This window comes from Lachnellula hyalina (genome assembly GCF_007821495.1).
Source record: "Lachnellula hyalina strain CBS 185.66 chromosome Unknown contig00041, whole genome shotgun sequence".
NCBI lineage: Eukaryota > Fungi > Ascomycota > Leotiomycetes > Helotiales > Lachnaceae > Lachnellula > Lachnellula hyalina.
The window spans coordinates 1-16277 of NW_022157155.1; the positions used below are offsets into that span (position 1 = coordinate 1).

At 48.2% G+C, this 16277-nt stretch overlaps 2 protein-coding genes across 2 annotated transcripts; both read left to right on the forward strand.

The window, feature by feature from the left end:
• Positions 1-6708: 6708 nt before the first annotated feature.
• SED1 (Cell wall protein) lies at positions 6709-7561 on the forward strand (the record flags this gene model as incomplete). The annotated part of the gene is made up of 3 exons (XM_031148044.1): positions 6709-6916; positions 6973-7100; positions 7151-7561. 3 exons carry the CDS (start codon positions 6709-6711, stop codon positions 7559-7561), a joined length of 747 nt encoding a protein of 248 aa, XP_031006650.1.
• Positions 7562-12690: 5129 nt separating this feature from the next.
• On the forward strand, positions 12691-16048 carry lsk1 (CTD kinase subunit alpha; the record flags this gene model as incomplete). Its single annotated transcript, XM_031148045.1, has 3 exons — positions 12691-13997; positions 14047-15768; positions 15838-16048. 3 exons carry the CDS (start codon positions 12691-12693, stop codon positions 16046-16048), a joined length of 3240 nt encoding a protein of 1079 aa, XP_031006651.1.
• Between the last annotated feature and the right edge of the window lie 229 nt (positions 16049-16277).

Genomic DNA, 16277 nt, shown 5'->3' on the forward strand with positions numbered 1-16277 from the left:
ATCTAATCGCCCAGAGGTCTCGAACTCAATGCCCTTCTCATAGTCTCTACGCCACTGTTCTCCCATGTTCCTTAATTTTACATTCTATCTCTGGGCTTCATACCTACTTCTCACGTAACGCGGGATATGATCTGGTTGGTCGAGGCCTTTTGAACGTCTCGGTAGTTTTGTGTACTTCAAAGCAAACTTTGAGAGGCGGTCCTTGGGTAATGTCACAATAAACGTAGTGGCTCCTTCAAGTTCCCGCAACGTCCAAACACCACAACAAAGTTCGCTGACACAGGGCAAGAGCAACCATATACCCACGTAGATTGAAGTCAAATACAAACTTCTTTCCTCCATCCCCTTCCCCTTGTCAACACAATCCATCCAATTACATCATCACTTGCTTTCTATAAACCCACCGCCTCTCAAATATCTCTTTCACATACCTAGACCTCAGAGCTTGTATTCATTCCTCCGCGCAACTCCAAGGCCAGTCATGGATTCCATAGAATCCGATCCGAACCAGCAGGATGAAAACTGGCAGACGCTATATCAACAGATTCTGGAGGAGGCTTTGGACTTGTGGGATCTACAACAGCGTGTTTTGGAGCGGCCGGCTTTGTATCAGAGATCTTCTGAACAACCGGGTCAGGATCAGCTAGCTACCTTGAAGCAGAATGGGTATCAACGGCCGAAGGGACTGCAAGTTGCGACTCCTGAAGACAAGAGTCCTATGCCAGGAGAAGGTACAGGCCGAGTTGGATTCATGCCAAACGCTCTTGCGCCAGCGACGGAGGGACAGTCGGCTGAACGCTCGAATGGATGTTGCAAACCAATTTCTCAATCATGGCGTCGCTTCGCCCAACGAGTTCAAAAGTTATAGTACGCTATTGTTCGATAAAGTCCAAAATTTCTTCCTGTGAAACTGACTGCTGCCTCTCTTAAGCTTTCGGGAAATCCACAGATCGTGTCTTATTATCAGATATAATTGATATGTCTCTCAGGAAAGTTCTGGACGAGAAAAGACGATAGTTGTGGGCCTCGTAAGTGTCTTATTATTAATAAAGGATTCTGAAATGTTGGACTAATGGGAAACAGACTGCAACGCTGTCTAATTCCACGTCACCTGCTTCAAACAACCCACGTACTCTCATCAACATGTACTCTTCCAGCATGAACCATCTATGCTACAGGCTTCCATATTCAAGCCTGGGCGCAGGGTAAAACGTCCAGAGTTGGTCATACAAAGGTTCGAGAATAACAAGAAAACATTGCCAGGGTCTACAGGTCTTCCAAACACTCGTTGCCTCAGCCAAGTTCTTCTGTCCGACCTCAGTGATCCAAATATCAAGCAAATTCGATGGCTTACCCCCGACTCTCGTGCCAAGCCTCGAAACACCACTGACAGCCACCGAATTTCCAAGTCTCAACTCAGATGGCACTTCTACCCTGCCAATGACTCCGATGGACCTTGCATCGTTGAAACTCACAGCGCACCTCACTCTCGTAAGATAGCGCAGATATAACGCACACTGAATTCCATACGTATTGATATCACGTCTATTAGGAGAGTTCAGGAGGACTCACGTGTTCAGCATATTCTTAGAGGGAGATTATGCATTATTCTTCTACAGAACTGTATACCGCTGATGGATGAATGAAGGAAGGGCCGCAAGCAACAATGCCCTTGAATATGGGATATTGTACTTCGATCAAACCTACCCCTCTTCAGCCCTGACATGCGTTTGTCACGTGATACACGCTTCCGTATTTCACCCCTTGGCTTTCTTTCCGCTTCGAGAACATCCCTGTCTCTCTCACCCATCCCATCTCAATCTATTTGCCTTTTACTATTACCAATCTCCCACCATCATTTGAAATGTATATTCTTACTTTTCATGATATTCTACTTGTAATTTTCGCCTCACCCCCACGCGCGGCGTTTATTCCTGAAAATGCACCTACGGAGTAATTAATCCTTCCCGTCGCTCAGCCTAGCCTCAGCCCCAGCCCCAGCCCCAGCCCCGGACGGCTGGAAATGAAAAAAAAACCTTATTTTCACTACGTAGTTCGAAAAGCAACATGAACGTCATACGATGAGAGAAAGGGCCGCAAGGGCTGAATTGGGTTGAGTTTGTCCTGACTTTTTGGGAAATGCAATGATGGTGAGATGGTGAGGAGTGTTTGGGAGGGAGGCTGCGTTCAGTATAGCAGTGGGGTGGTGGAGGTGGAGGTGCGTTTACTGTAGGATACGCGATGAAAGGTGGGCTGTTTGCGGTGGGGTGAAGTGGGCTGCGCTGCTTGCGGTGGGGTAAAGTGTAGTGTGTAGCTCGAATGACGGCGTGGAAGAACCCTCAAGTGAGGTACCTACCTAGCCTACCAAGCCTGTCTAAGCTGTGGTGTCTCCGTATCTACGGTAACGGTAGGTAACGGCTCAAGTGATGGCACGTAATAGAAGCTAGGTGAGCATGTTATTTTTCAAGTTTTCCTTCTCCCGTTATTTCCTTCAGCGAAAATGCAATCAATGCCTTTCTTTTCCCTATTTCCAAAAATGCGATATCTCTAAAGAGCTCTCCGAAGAAAGGGAAGCAAGGTCACTTTTATCGGTACTTGGAAGTATAATATATGTATGTTTGCTGTGAACTGGAAAAGACCGGTAGACCTGTCCGTGTCGCGCTTTTCATCGGCCGAGAGAGGAGGCCGCTCTAGCTGCTTGCAGGTAGTAGAGGGGTTAGTACTTGTACGAATGCGTTACACGCCAGTCAACCTGCCGTGTAGCGAGAGGCTGCTGCCCTTGCAATAGATTCGCCCAGGTACCCGATGCAGGAACAGGAACTAGAAAAAGAAAAACAGACCGGATGAGGAACAAGGATAGGGATGCATTGAATTAGTTTATGCGTTTCTCCTCTCCACCACGCACCCCGCTCTCTCTCTCTCTCTTACCACTCAGAGTACTCGGAGTAAGGAGTCACTTTCCACCTCACTTTTCAAAAATAATTATTGCTTTACCTTCCTGGTTCAAGTGAACTGACTGACTACGGAGTATGTATAGTGAGGACGGAAAAAATCCTCCGTACCGCTCTCCATACCTCTCTGAGACTTTAAGGTTGATTTTTGATTTTTTCTACTTTCGGAGCTGCGCATGGCATAAATCTAGAATCAAGCCACTGAAGTGCTCTCGCTTACGGAGTGGTAACTCTAATTAATTCTTTCTAGGCTCAGGGCACATGAACTATAAATCCAAGTTTCTAGATAATGTTAGTGCATAGGAGAGCATGATTGAAGGTGGATGAAAATTTTCATAATCTATTTCAAGAGGTGTTTGCAAAGCTAGACCCAAACCTCCGTTTTCAGCAAAATGTCACAACAAAAACGACAGCCGCACTCGGGTTAGGGACTGCTCAGGGACTTGGCGTGCGTTGCATAAAATGATGACCTGATGGATGTTTGGATTTTCACCAGAGAAGCTTCCGAATCGCGATTTGTTCCGATACTGTACTCATAGGATACCGTTAGGAGGTTCTCGGCTTACTGGTATTGGATGAGTGTTTCCCGCGGACAGCTTTCGGGAGCCATACATCAATGCAACAAAGACCTACTCGAACCCAAGGAACGAGAGAGGAAAGTTGTAGGAATGCCAAGTAATGAACCCTCTATACCTCCGTAAACAGACCAGGCTTTTGAAAGCAGGAACTTGCTTAGATATTAGGGAAACCGAGTAATAGGGAAGGAACTATTCATACAGGATCAGATAACGAGAAGCGAGAGCCCAGTGTTCACTATATAGAAACCGCAAGCGGACACGAGACACTACTAGAGTACACAACGTCATGAAATTTCGGGAGGACCGGAATAAAAACCTCTCGTCGCACAGAAGAACAAAATTCGCCGAATCAAGTAAAAAGATCTCAGACCTGTAGCAGTGATCCCTTTCCAAAAGCATAAGCGTACAGTACCTGATCACCACTAGATTCAGAAGCTAAAAAGAAAGCGCACGACCCCTTACTCCTGGAACTCTAAACTAAAAACCAGTGCAAGCATCACGACTCTTGTCGTCGAGCCAAGCTTCTTTTCCCCAAACACATGGAAACTTCATTTGCACTTGTAAATCCATCATCTGTGAAGAATCTCGGAACACGAGAAAGAACAGGGGGTTTGTATGGCGATAATCTCGTAATGTAATAATTGCTCTCAAGTAACGTAGCATTGCAATTAACGCCGAGTTTGGAGTGAAAGTCACTGGACTTGCCGGCTAACGCCGTTCGTTGATGAAGAGATTTTCTTGGTTTAGCTTAGCTCATACTTCGTACTGGATGGAGGAAAAGTGGAGGAGGAGAAAGTGAGGTGGGTGTGATGAGATGTGCAGTTGGAAGACTGAAATATACGGTTTCGAGGGAACCAGGGGGAATAAATTGAAGGGAGTGAGTGATTTGGGAGTGATGTAAGAAGGGAGAGAGAGTTTTAAATAAAACAGAAAGCTCTCCTTTCCCTAGGGTTGTCTATTTATTATGTCTTATTCCCACCACCACGCGCAGTCTCGTTTGCAGCAGCTGTAAAAACAAGGTCTCCATGGCGGGCCAACAGAAGGCACGTTTCCGTGTGTCCACTGTTCACTGAGTATTCAGGCTTACTTCCAGCTGAGGTCAGATAGACGAGGGACTTGATCCGCGAGATTTGCTGATCCAGATGCCAGTCTCGTTTTTTACGTAGACTCGTTCTCGTACTCTATCTGCCCCTTTCCATGAATGAATCATGTCAATAAGAGATCCGAGACATTAATCCCTCCCCTTCCCGCCTCCCCCAAAAAGATATCCCCGAAATTGAAACCTCGTACAACAAACAGGTAATTTATCCTGTACTCGTATGATTCAGATTTCTAAATATGATTCTTCGGTACCAGAGTGAAGGTTCATGGAAATTGGGAATTTCCATGCATGTAAACTGGAGGGAGCGAGTGAGCAGCACATCCTAGCAAGGAATGCCGAGTTGAGGCTCTTGGCAAACCTTGAACCTTGGAGCTGAATTGAGTTTGGGCTGCAGCCCTGTGAAGTGGGTTCCACCAGGTTGTCCGAAAGCAAGCCTCCCGAAAGAGCCTGTGGTCACACACATGGGAGAGAGATACAGTATAATATCTTTTGAAAATTTACGAGATTTACGAGTATTCTTGCTTGAAACAGTGATCAATTTCGTTATCTCGTGTTGTGCGTACTGTATCTGTGATCTTTGAAGAACAAGTGTATCCGTATATTCTTATTATCCAAGACTTCAATCAAGTGCAGTCTTTATTTACACTATCCGGCCAAATTGTTGCTAGCCAGCCTTGTCGACAAGTCACTTTTTTTTAAAGTTTTCTTTGGAATTTGCCGTTTGTCTAGGTGATCCTCATTTCGCACTGTACGGAGTAAACAGTAAACATAAAAAAGGGGGTTCAGGCATAAGCCCATGATGGCATGGATGACATGAGAGAAGGTTCTCGTCGGTCTGATTAGGCAACACTTTGAATGATTGAACCATCAGCTCGTGTTCAGGTCTTGGCATGATGACCTTTGCTACGACCATGGAAAGTAAAGTGGAGACTAGGCTGGCGACTTAGCCTTGGCATGAAAAAGCGTGGCTTACTCAACATGCAAACAGGGTGGCTAGCGAGAGTAGTGTGGAATGGGGGGGGGGGGCTAGTCTGCCGTATGTATGTGTTTACTCCGTAAATACACGACCAGTGTTGGGGGGGGGGGAACATGGCGTGTCAGAGCGCAGACTTTTGAAGGCCTGACTGTACCGAAAATACTACCTTACCTTACTTAACATTCGATGTGTGTGTGCTGACCCTTGATGTTGCTGCCAGACTGGCACTGCATTGTCAGACCGTTTTTACTTCAGATAAATAAACAACCATTTTTCATCTGGAGTATGAACAATAGTTCGGTCCGGAGTGGGCCGAGAGAAAGCAAGAAAGACAGCGGGGTGTATGACGATGAGGTCGAATGGCAAGGAGTGAATATCTGTATTAGTGAATCATATAGAAGTATGCTTTTCCTAGCCTAGCCTAGTAAAAACTTCAAAATCAGATGTCTAAGCTGCATTCAGAGATCGACTGACTGAAGCGAACGAATGAGAAGACGCTTGCTGATTGAAGATGCGTTGATATCTGGAGGGAGAGAAAAGTCGATGGTTGGCATGGTTGCTGAGGGGAGGGAGGCGCGAACCCGAAATAGAAAATGATGCTGCCTGACACATTAGTGGGGAGGGGGCGGACCCCTGCTCATTGGGCGGCTGGTAGCTGCGGTCCCCGTAAGGCGGAGCCAGGCGAGTAAGGTGGGATGCGGGAGTGACTTGTTCATACGCCCAATGTTTGCGCACCAGCCATGTATTTTCTCGTATTCTCCAACCCCCGTCAGCTTTAAAGGATATCCACTCTATCCGCTAGCCCTACTAGCGCCGTCGTTCCTTCCCATCGCACCAGGACAGGAACAGGGACAGGCATCGCAACGGCAGACTAGGTGAGCTACCGCAACCAGCCCAGCCTCTAGCCTGTGTACGGACCCACTCGAATGCACTTTAAATGCTCCCATTCCTCCTCCTTCTTAACATTCTTTTCCACATCAACAACTCACACACTTTCGTTCCCACTCAACAAAGTACAATCCTCACCTCAGTTCTTGTCCATCAGATAATTTTCTGAATCACTTTCGTTTTCGAAACTTAATAATACTTCCCACCGCAAGAATGAAGTCTGTTCAGATCCTCTCCGTCTTTGGCCTTGTCGCCGCCGCCAACGCATTCAACCAGATGCCTCGCCAAGTCAACTACAATGCCACTGTTACCACCGAGGTCGTGACCGCCATCACCACCTTCTGCCCAGAGGCTACCACCATTGTCCAAAACGGCGTAACCTACACTGCCACCGCGTCGGAGACCCTCACCATCACCGACTGTAAGTTTTCCATGCTCCGATCTGTGTTAGATCGACCGTACTGATCTGAACCCCAGGCCCTTGCACCTTGACCAAGCCAGTCGCCAAGCCAACCACCGTCCCAGTCGTTGCAGCCCCCACCGGTGGCATTCCTCCAGTTGTCGGCAACGTTAGCTACGTTACCACCTCTGTTACTGCTTACACCGTATGTACCACCCGTGAAATCCATTTGATCACCAGCTAACAAGCTGTCAGACTGTCTGCCCTGCTGCTACCACTCTTGTCCAAGGCAACCAGACATACACTGCCACCGCGTCGCAGACCCTCACCATCACCAACTGCCCATGCACTGTATCATACCCCGTTAGCTCTGTTTCCACCAGCTACCTGACCACCTACTGCCCATCTTCCACTACCGTGGTTGTCGGATCGTCGACCTACAGCTTGACATCTGGCACCACCACCATCCCAGTCGAGACCACAGTTGCAGGTACCCCACCTACCCCAGCTGTCGTTGCTGTCGGTAGCACCACTGCAGCCGTCGGTAGCACCACTGCGCCATCCGCCGCCGCCACCACCACTGGCCCAATCCAGGCCAACAACGGTGCCAAGGTCGGATCAGGTCTCGGTGCTCTCGCCGTTGCTGGTCTCGCCATGGTCTTGTAATTTGTTACTTTCAACATTTTGTTCTCCCCCCAATGAGTCAATCGACATGATATAATGGGTTATAGAGGAAGGATCGGGAGTACATGACATTCATTTGGCATTTGGCGCATCGGAAGATGGAAGGGAATCATCAGCTTGCTTATGTTTCGATAGTTACACTTCTCACGTAAATAATTTGCAACCCTTGGGGCGCAGCTTAGCATAATCTGCTAGCTTGTATCGGAAGAGGATTTCACGCTGCTGTAGTTACTTATAACCTCAGCCATAATAATACAAAAGCTTGCCACATTTTCACAACACTTATATGCAATGTGATCATTTTAGCCCTCTCCGTTCTCGAGTTCGTGCTTTGTCATGGTTTCAAATCTCTTACTCGAAATGGGCCTTGCTCTGCCGCTTATCTTTAATTCCCCTACGCGATATATATTCATCCCACTCTTCTGTAGCTTCTCCACCCGTCTCAATCGCCCCCATACATAGGAATCGAAATTCAGACTAACCCGTCTTTCTCGTACAACCCTGAAAGTCTTACGACCCTAGGCTAGTTGTGGACTTCGACTAGGTAGGAAAATGACAGGCTCAATCAACCCTGAGCTTCGAGCAGGGAGGTGAGTCTGCTATGGAACGCGAGCAATTACGAGGTTCATTGTGACTCGATTCCCATCCTCAAAGGCAGCTAGCATCTCACGTACTCCAATTTATCGGATGTTGTTATTGAGATCCATCTGGGATTTCCACTTGAATACATGTGCTGGATCCTACATGTCTAATTAAACATACACTGAGATGGAGTTTCTCGTGGAGCCATACCATTCATTGGATTTCTGTTACGATTGAAGTCTGGCCCGATGACTGTCAATGTCCAAGCTCAAGATGTATGTGCAATTTGATAGCTTTGATGAAGCTTATAGATGTATATTGTGGGGACCCATTCTGATGTCTGTTTTGCTTGTATATAAGACCTTTTCACTACAGGCAGGATGAATAGTTGGTCTTCAGTAACTTCTTTCCCTATCAATCATTTCATTTCCTATCGTTCCCTTCAGTTGGGTCCAGATTTCAAGATGCATCTCTTCGGCCTCTCCTCCGAGCGGCATGGCTATACTATCATTAGACGTCAAGGATTGGATTGATAGTATAGATGTCGGTACTTTTCCAGACGCACTCACGACATTAGAAACAAAGGTGGACAGCCAAATTGGTGGCCTTAAAGCCACACTGGAGAACGTCGTCGGTACGACTCGCGCGGTTCCCCTATTCGAGTTTAGAAACTTGGCCCCAGGAAAACCAACCCTAAGCTGCACCATGCAAAACGAAGATCCAGAGGCGAGTATCGACACCCTTGGCTGTATCTGCGGTTCAACTACGCTCCCGCCCATCACAGTCGCCAACCCAACCGACGACTCACAAAGCTGCGCATATACCACACTCCCCCCAAAAGGAGACAAAACCGATCCTATTGTAATCCCGACTACGACCTACGCCACTAACTGCCGAGCTTGCACTCTCGTTGGCGGCATAGCAGACAGCCCGACCTGTACCTCAGTCGGCGGATGTACTCAGAATATGGAATACACTTATGAGAGTACTGAGACTGTTGGGTGTAAAGGTGGCACACCCGTGAGAAGATCGCTGGAAGAACGTGATCCGCTTTTTATCGAACCGGCCGCCAACGATGAACTTACTTGTACGAGCACTATGACAATTTGCAGCGCCGCTGATAACATAAGTATGTACTTGCCATTTCCAACAGGTTGAATTAGAGAAGATGGATGTTCAGCTAACTTTACTTTCCCCTGGACATATTCCTCGATGCCAAGAGCAATCAAAAGAGTCTGCAGCACATGAACATCGTGATTACCTGGGCTGTAGACGGCAACAGTAGTATTATCGAGTTCCTTTGCGATGCTATCATTGGCGGTATTACCGCACTGGCTACGATTGTGGCGCCTGAACTAATCGAGACGGACTTATTCGCTGGTATTGAGTTTGAGGCTTTGTGTGCGGATGCTGCGAAGGCTCTTGGGGCTAGAGGAATGAATGAGACTGCGTATCTGCTTGATTCGTTGTGATTTCATCTGGGACGGCTTTGTATGGGTGGGTGTGTACTTTTAGCCCGGAAAGGGTTGGCTAAACATGTCTTTCTTACCATCATCAGAATTTTGTATCTTTTTGAGAAGGCATAAACGGAGCAGGCTACATGCTCTGATCAGAGAGTTATAACTTGGTTTTAGATGCATTGAAGGCGTTTCCTGTTGAAATATTGTACAAATAAACTTTGGCTCTAGCAGGCGGTCTAGACTTAAGTCAGTTGGATAGGAATCTTAGATACTATTTAGTGATCTGCTTTGACTTTGAGAACATTTCTTTGGATATATTCCTTGCTGCCATGGAAACAAGGAGAGCCTTGGTGGACTTCAGAAGAAGACATTAAGGTACAGTCAATGCTACGGATATGTCTTCACTTGAGTGAGAACTGCACGTATCAATTTCTCCGAAACTTTCAAATCGAGGCACTGTACACTGACAGCTCTCCCTTCTAGCATGCCACTTCAGGCCGCCACCAAGTACCGGCAGCAAAATCATCGTTTCTTCAAAATGAAGAAATAGTCCATCCATACGAGGATTAACCAACAACTTCTGTCCCCAAACACACTATGCAGGGTCCCAAAAGACCCACTTGCACATCAATCGCATTAATTGCATTGTATACCCTCCATTCTGCGTTGGCTTCAGGTCATTGAACCTTCTTTTTCCTTATCAGGCATTAGCCTGATTCGTATCGGCCTGCATGTGAGCTGGTACGCCAGCCACGCATGTTTGCATGACAGGCCATAGGACTTTGATGCTAATGCACCCTCTATGCATTATTGCATTTATAGTTTGACCAACGAATAGCTCCCTTTTAGCCGTCAAAATTCAGGGCAGTAATTGAAACTATTGAGTCAAACTTTCTAGCTAAAAAGGAAGAAATGTATTTGGAGGACCTGAACGGCACGAATGGAAAGTAGAGATAGTGGCAACGAAGGAGATGTATTATTGAAATCATTGATCAATCGAATGAATGTTGCGCTAGATACACTAATTGCTTGGGATAATTCGAATATGGTGCTGATTAGAGAGTACGAATCATGATGACTTAAACTTTTGTCAGGAAGCAGCATCTGAAAACAGCGGCATGGATGAGGGCTGATTGAGGAGATAATTGACCACTTTTGAAGCACCAACAAGGGTAGGTATTTGAAGCATAGGCGTATTTTCTCATGGTCGGTTTGGGAGGAAAAGTTTTGTTGTCAATGTAGGAAAGCTGCGAGCTCAAAAACTCTCCGACCTTGCAAAGTTGCGAAGGGTCACATGGATCTGTACTAGCCAGATTCAGCTTAGCTGAAGTGTATATCTCAGAACACCTTCCACCAACCTTCCCAAGCGGACGACAAGCCTGGAACCTCAAAAACAGCGTCAAGATTACAAGGAAAGACGGTGGCAGGATGATACCTAACTCTCACGAAAAAAAACAGTACAGCTTTTCCTAACACCTCCTCACAGCGGATGCTAGATCGAGCAGGCCCCTAGCCTCGCGTTCCCATCCGCGAAGCATGGACAGCTCGCTGGCGTTCAGGTGCTCTGACACTACCTTCCAAGAAGGACTGTGCCCATATACTGTCTCAATGGCTACGGAAATGATACACAAAAGGGGGGGGGCGAATGCGAAATGAAGTTTTGGCGATCGGGGTTCCTACATATCTCTCGGTCGCTCTCGAAAGTAGCACCTGAGTGTTGTACCGTATTCCGTCATACATTTCAACAACAAGGTCATGAACACCCAGGTTCAATCATATACGCGTTGACTATTTTGATGTTTCCCGGGTGAGGGAATATAGCAAGGCTGCAGGACTGAATGAGGCACGAGGCTGCCTACTTGAGCGGAGACATCGAAGTTCCCAGCATTAGCTTCATCGCTGATACTTGTGCGCTATGGGCTAAGGGCTCTCTTCACATTGTCTGCAGAGAACGTCGTCTGACAGGTATGAATATGGCTACGCGTATTGTCATGCTTGAGCTCTTTTGACCCGGCCGCCACTGTCGGCTTTCAATCCGCCCCTCAAATGTCGGCACCAAGTCTTCAACTGGTGGGCATAGAGCACCATTATTGCTGTCTATGAGTCTAATATTTTGGCTTGCGTCTATGCTGAATATATCGCCATGAAGCTAGGCGTCACTTTTGAAACCAATCCCATGGACGAAGCGAGACTGCATTCTTAATCATGGAGCAGCTACACTCTTAGGATTCTGATCGATGCCACACTTTCCCATGCGATATTGTTGAGATATCTCTACAGACGTGCAAACGTGCAAATACTCTTCAAAGGCTGTGAGGCGACAAAGGAGGCAAAGTCTCGAGGCGCGCCTATCATTACCACACCAAGTGCCTACCTATCACGGCGATCACCTGAGAGTGCAACAGGCTTCACACAGATTGTGCTAGCGAAAAGGGGATGCTAAATTGCACTATATTGGATGCAGTATTAGGAGCCATGACCAGAACGTTGCTGTCGAGTCTTTTCTCGATTCTATGAATTGATGCGCAGAGCCGCATCGGTATCCACTGAAGTGGGAGGGACGGGTTTATTCTGCTGTCGATGACTTTTCCTGCGCCTTGTGCGCACCGTAGATAATTTGCATGCTCGTGTGACTTCAATATGTAATACGCCACCGAAAGGCACGTTGAGGGACAAGAGAGACGGCAGCGAGGTGCTCCGATTTTGGGAGCCGCACTTGGGGATTCAACATCTCGAACCGAAAGGTGCGGTAGCTTTCCCGAGCAAAACCACAGTGAGTCGATCGACCTGGATAACAACGAAACAAACAACAGACGCGTCGCAATTCTGGGTTCTCTTCTATCATACAGTTGTTCATTTCCATCTATCGCGTTGTTTATGTTACATTTTCACTCCCTCTTTATTCCTTTTCCATGCAATCCGGTGCCGCTGAGGGAGAGACGGCGACGCATCCATGCAATTTCGCGCTAAGCAATGGGCGGACCACCTTTAACCTTTGCAACTTCAAAATCGATGCCAAACCTCCTATCAACCTCTCCCCCACAACATTCTCCAGCCCGGTATGTCGCAATGAAAGACAGTTGGATCTCCGGTGACGACCGCAGAGACCGAGGTAGAGTTGATCGAGGAGTCACCCGCCAAAGAAGATCGCGATCACCTACAGTACGTCGCCACGAGAGCGATAGGGAGCCCAAAGGTAGAGAACGCAGTCCAGGCAATACCAGATCTATCGCACAACACGAACGAAGTCGCGATCGCGCCCCCGAGCATAGGAGGAGACCTTCACGATCACCAAGGAGAGAGGGGGAGGCAGTGAGGGAGAAGAACAGAGGCAGAGAGCTCTTGCTGGACACGCGAGGCTCTGACAAGTCAAAACGTAGCACTACTCACCCTTCGCCATCGTCAAGCAAACGTCGGAAGAGTCGAAGCCCTTCGCCGCCCCGTAACCACCACAAAAACTCGAGACGAGCTCCATCCCAAAGCCCACTGTACCCCGACGCAGGATCATTGCGACCTGAGAGGAGGCACAGAGCGCTCTCCCCACCTCCACCACGAAGACGATCACCGGAGCGCCGGTCTATTGATATTCGAGGAGAGGGAAAGCCTAAACAATATCGAGAGTCCAAAGCATTTGACAGACGCGGACGTTCGCCGAGTCCAAGACGTGATAGACTCGAAAGACACGATTTCGGCCGTCATAGGTCGCCTTCACATCGCGATAACGACTCTCGAAGGAATCGTTCTCCGCCACCAGCACACTTTCAAAAGCCACGCGAGAGATCGCCTTATAACAGCAACAAACCAAAAGATACGGAACGGAGGAGAGAGCAGTCTTCACATAACGGCCGCCAATCGCCTGATATCGATCGCTACGAACCAGCGAATCGCTCTCGCCAAGAATCGCCGCCAGCACCTAGAGGACCGAAAGCCGCTCGAGGGCAGTCACCCAAGAGAGACAGAGGAGGAAGACCACCGCCATCACCTTCATCGCGAGACGAGTATCGCCCTGGCAAGCCTAAGCCGCAACCGAAAGGTGGAAAGCCTGCCGCGTCAGGCGCAAATAGTATCGAAGTAAAAGGGGCAAGGACCTCTGGTGCTGCTTCTGGTGCTAACAGCATCGAGGTCAAATCAGATAAGATGGCCGGAAGAGGCTTCTATGGTGGACAACAAGGCTACAACCCGCATCAACAAATGCAGGCTGCTTTCCCACTGAAACCACAGTATAACCAGGGCCCTCAAGTAGATCCTCGACAATACTCACAGTCTCCACAACATCATATGACCCCAAATTCTTACCAAGGATCACCTCAAGCACATTCTCCGTATTCTGCTGGAAGAGGCAACTGGGGCGGGCAGCAACAGTATTCTCCTCAACCGTAAGTCATATATCTTTGGGCCCATTGTTTGAGTTCTAACATGACACAGCCAATACCCTCAAAATTACCAACAGCAACCTAATTATGCTACCCCTAACGGACCTCAAGGTCAATACTATAACAATCAATCTCAATCTCCTCCTTACCATACTCCCTCCGGTCCAATGAACCAGCCATATCAATCAAACTTCCGTGGTTCTCAGCGAGGATTTCGAGGCAACCATTTCAATAACCGTGGTGGGCGAGGTGACCATCGTGGGCGCGGTGGTAACCATTTTCAAAACACTCAATGGAACTCTGGCGGAGCAGGCAGAGGGCAGCATAGCAACTCGGGGAATGTCACGCCCCAACATGCATCTCCTCAGCAGCAGTATCCACCACAATCCGGTTCCCAAGAGGGCACTCCCCAATACAAATCTCAACCGGAAGAAGAAGAGGAAGCCGATGACCTTTTCAGACCTTCTAAAGAATTGCAGGTAGAAGATAAGGCGGATAGCAAGAAGAAAGACGAGGAGGAAATGCCGCCACCAAGCAAGCCCACTCCCACTGGACCGCAGAGCCAACAGAACTCTTCGAGAAAAGGATTCAGTTTTGCATTCAAAGGTGCGGCCAAACCCGCCACCGTGCCGAAGCCAGAGATTTCTCAGAAGTTGACCGTAGGGCCGACTCGCAAAGATGTGCAAGTCAGTCCTGAACGCTCCCGAGGCCCGCCGTCTCGAGGAATCCCAACCGAGCCAGCATCGGTGAGGCGGGCAGAAAATCGCGAACCTGCACCTACTCCCACAACGCGAATGGTCAAGAAGATTATGAGACGTCGAAAGGCACTAAAAGTCCTTCCCGAAGATTTCAAGAAATCCGATTCTGTATATTATCGAAAGCCTGGTAACGAGTCTGTTGTTGGCTCAGGAACATATGGCAAAGTTTTCAAGGCTATCCACGTGTACACCAAAGATCTCGTCGCTTTGAAGAAGATCCGGATGGAAGGAGAACGAGACGGATTCCCTGTTACTGCCGTACGGGAAATCAAGCTACTTCAATCCTTGAAGCACGCCAATATTGTCAATTTACATGAGGTCATGGTGGAGAAGAACGATTGCTTCATGGTCTTCGAATATCTTTCACACGACCTCACTGGATTACTCAATCATCCCTCCTTTAAACTCGAGCCCGCCCACAAAAAGCATTTGGCCAAACAACTCTTTGAAGGACTCGACTACCTTCACCGACGTGGTGTTCTTCACCGTGATATCAAGGCGGCAAACATCCTCGTTAGCAAGGATGGACAACTGAAGATTGCAGATTTCGGTCTTGCACGCTTTTATGCTAAACGTCGGCAGCTGGATTACACCAACCGAGTGATCACAATCTGGTACCGTTCACCAGAGCTACTGCTCGGCGAGACACAGTACGGGCCAGCAGTTGATATCTGGAGCGCCGCCTGTGTCCTCGTCGAAATCTTTACTCGCCACGCCATCTTCCCTGGCGACGGCGGCGAGATCAGCCAACTCGAAAAGATATACGCCATCCTCGGAACACCCAACAAAACAGACTGGCCAGGCCTCGTCGACATGGCCTGGTTTGAGCTCCTACGGCCTTCTACCAGACGTCCCAACGTCTTCGCAGAGAAATACAAAGAGCGCGTCACGCCCGCTGCGTACGAGCTCTTGGAAGCTATGTTCCATTACGATCCCGCTAAGCGCCCTTCTGCGTCTGAGGTACTCGATCACCCGTACTTTGCTACTGAAGAGCCGATGCCGAGGCAAGTTCATGAGTATGTCCTCCTTTCTTACACCCCTTTCCCTACTGTAATGACAATGGTGTTTGCTAACGCAATAAATAGACTCGCAGCACTCGATGGTGACTGGCACGAATTTGAATCCAAAGCCCTACGCAAGGAAAACGAGCGTAAAGACAAAGCACGGCGCGCGGCGGCGCAGAAAGAGAAAGAAGCTGCTAAGAAACGCGCGCCGGAAGGTGAGGTTGCTGATAGCAGGGATCCCAAGAGGATGCAAATGGGTCCGCCTAGTCTACCTGTGTCTATTCCAAAATGAAAGGGGAAATTCGAGTTCTACGAGGAAGTGCAAACTTCAAGATGAAAGATGAATAGTGAGTTGAAGTGAAGGGTAAAAGGGAGTGTATAAGTATCACATATGGAGTTTGAGGAAAAGGCCGGCGTGGAGTTTCACTTGGGGTAGTCTATCGATTTGACGGGTGGGCAATCTTCACTGCGGCATGGCAATGGCATAGGTATAAATGGAGTTTTGTATGATTGGTCGATAA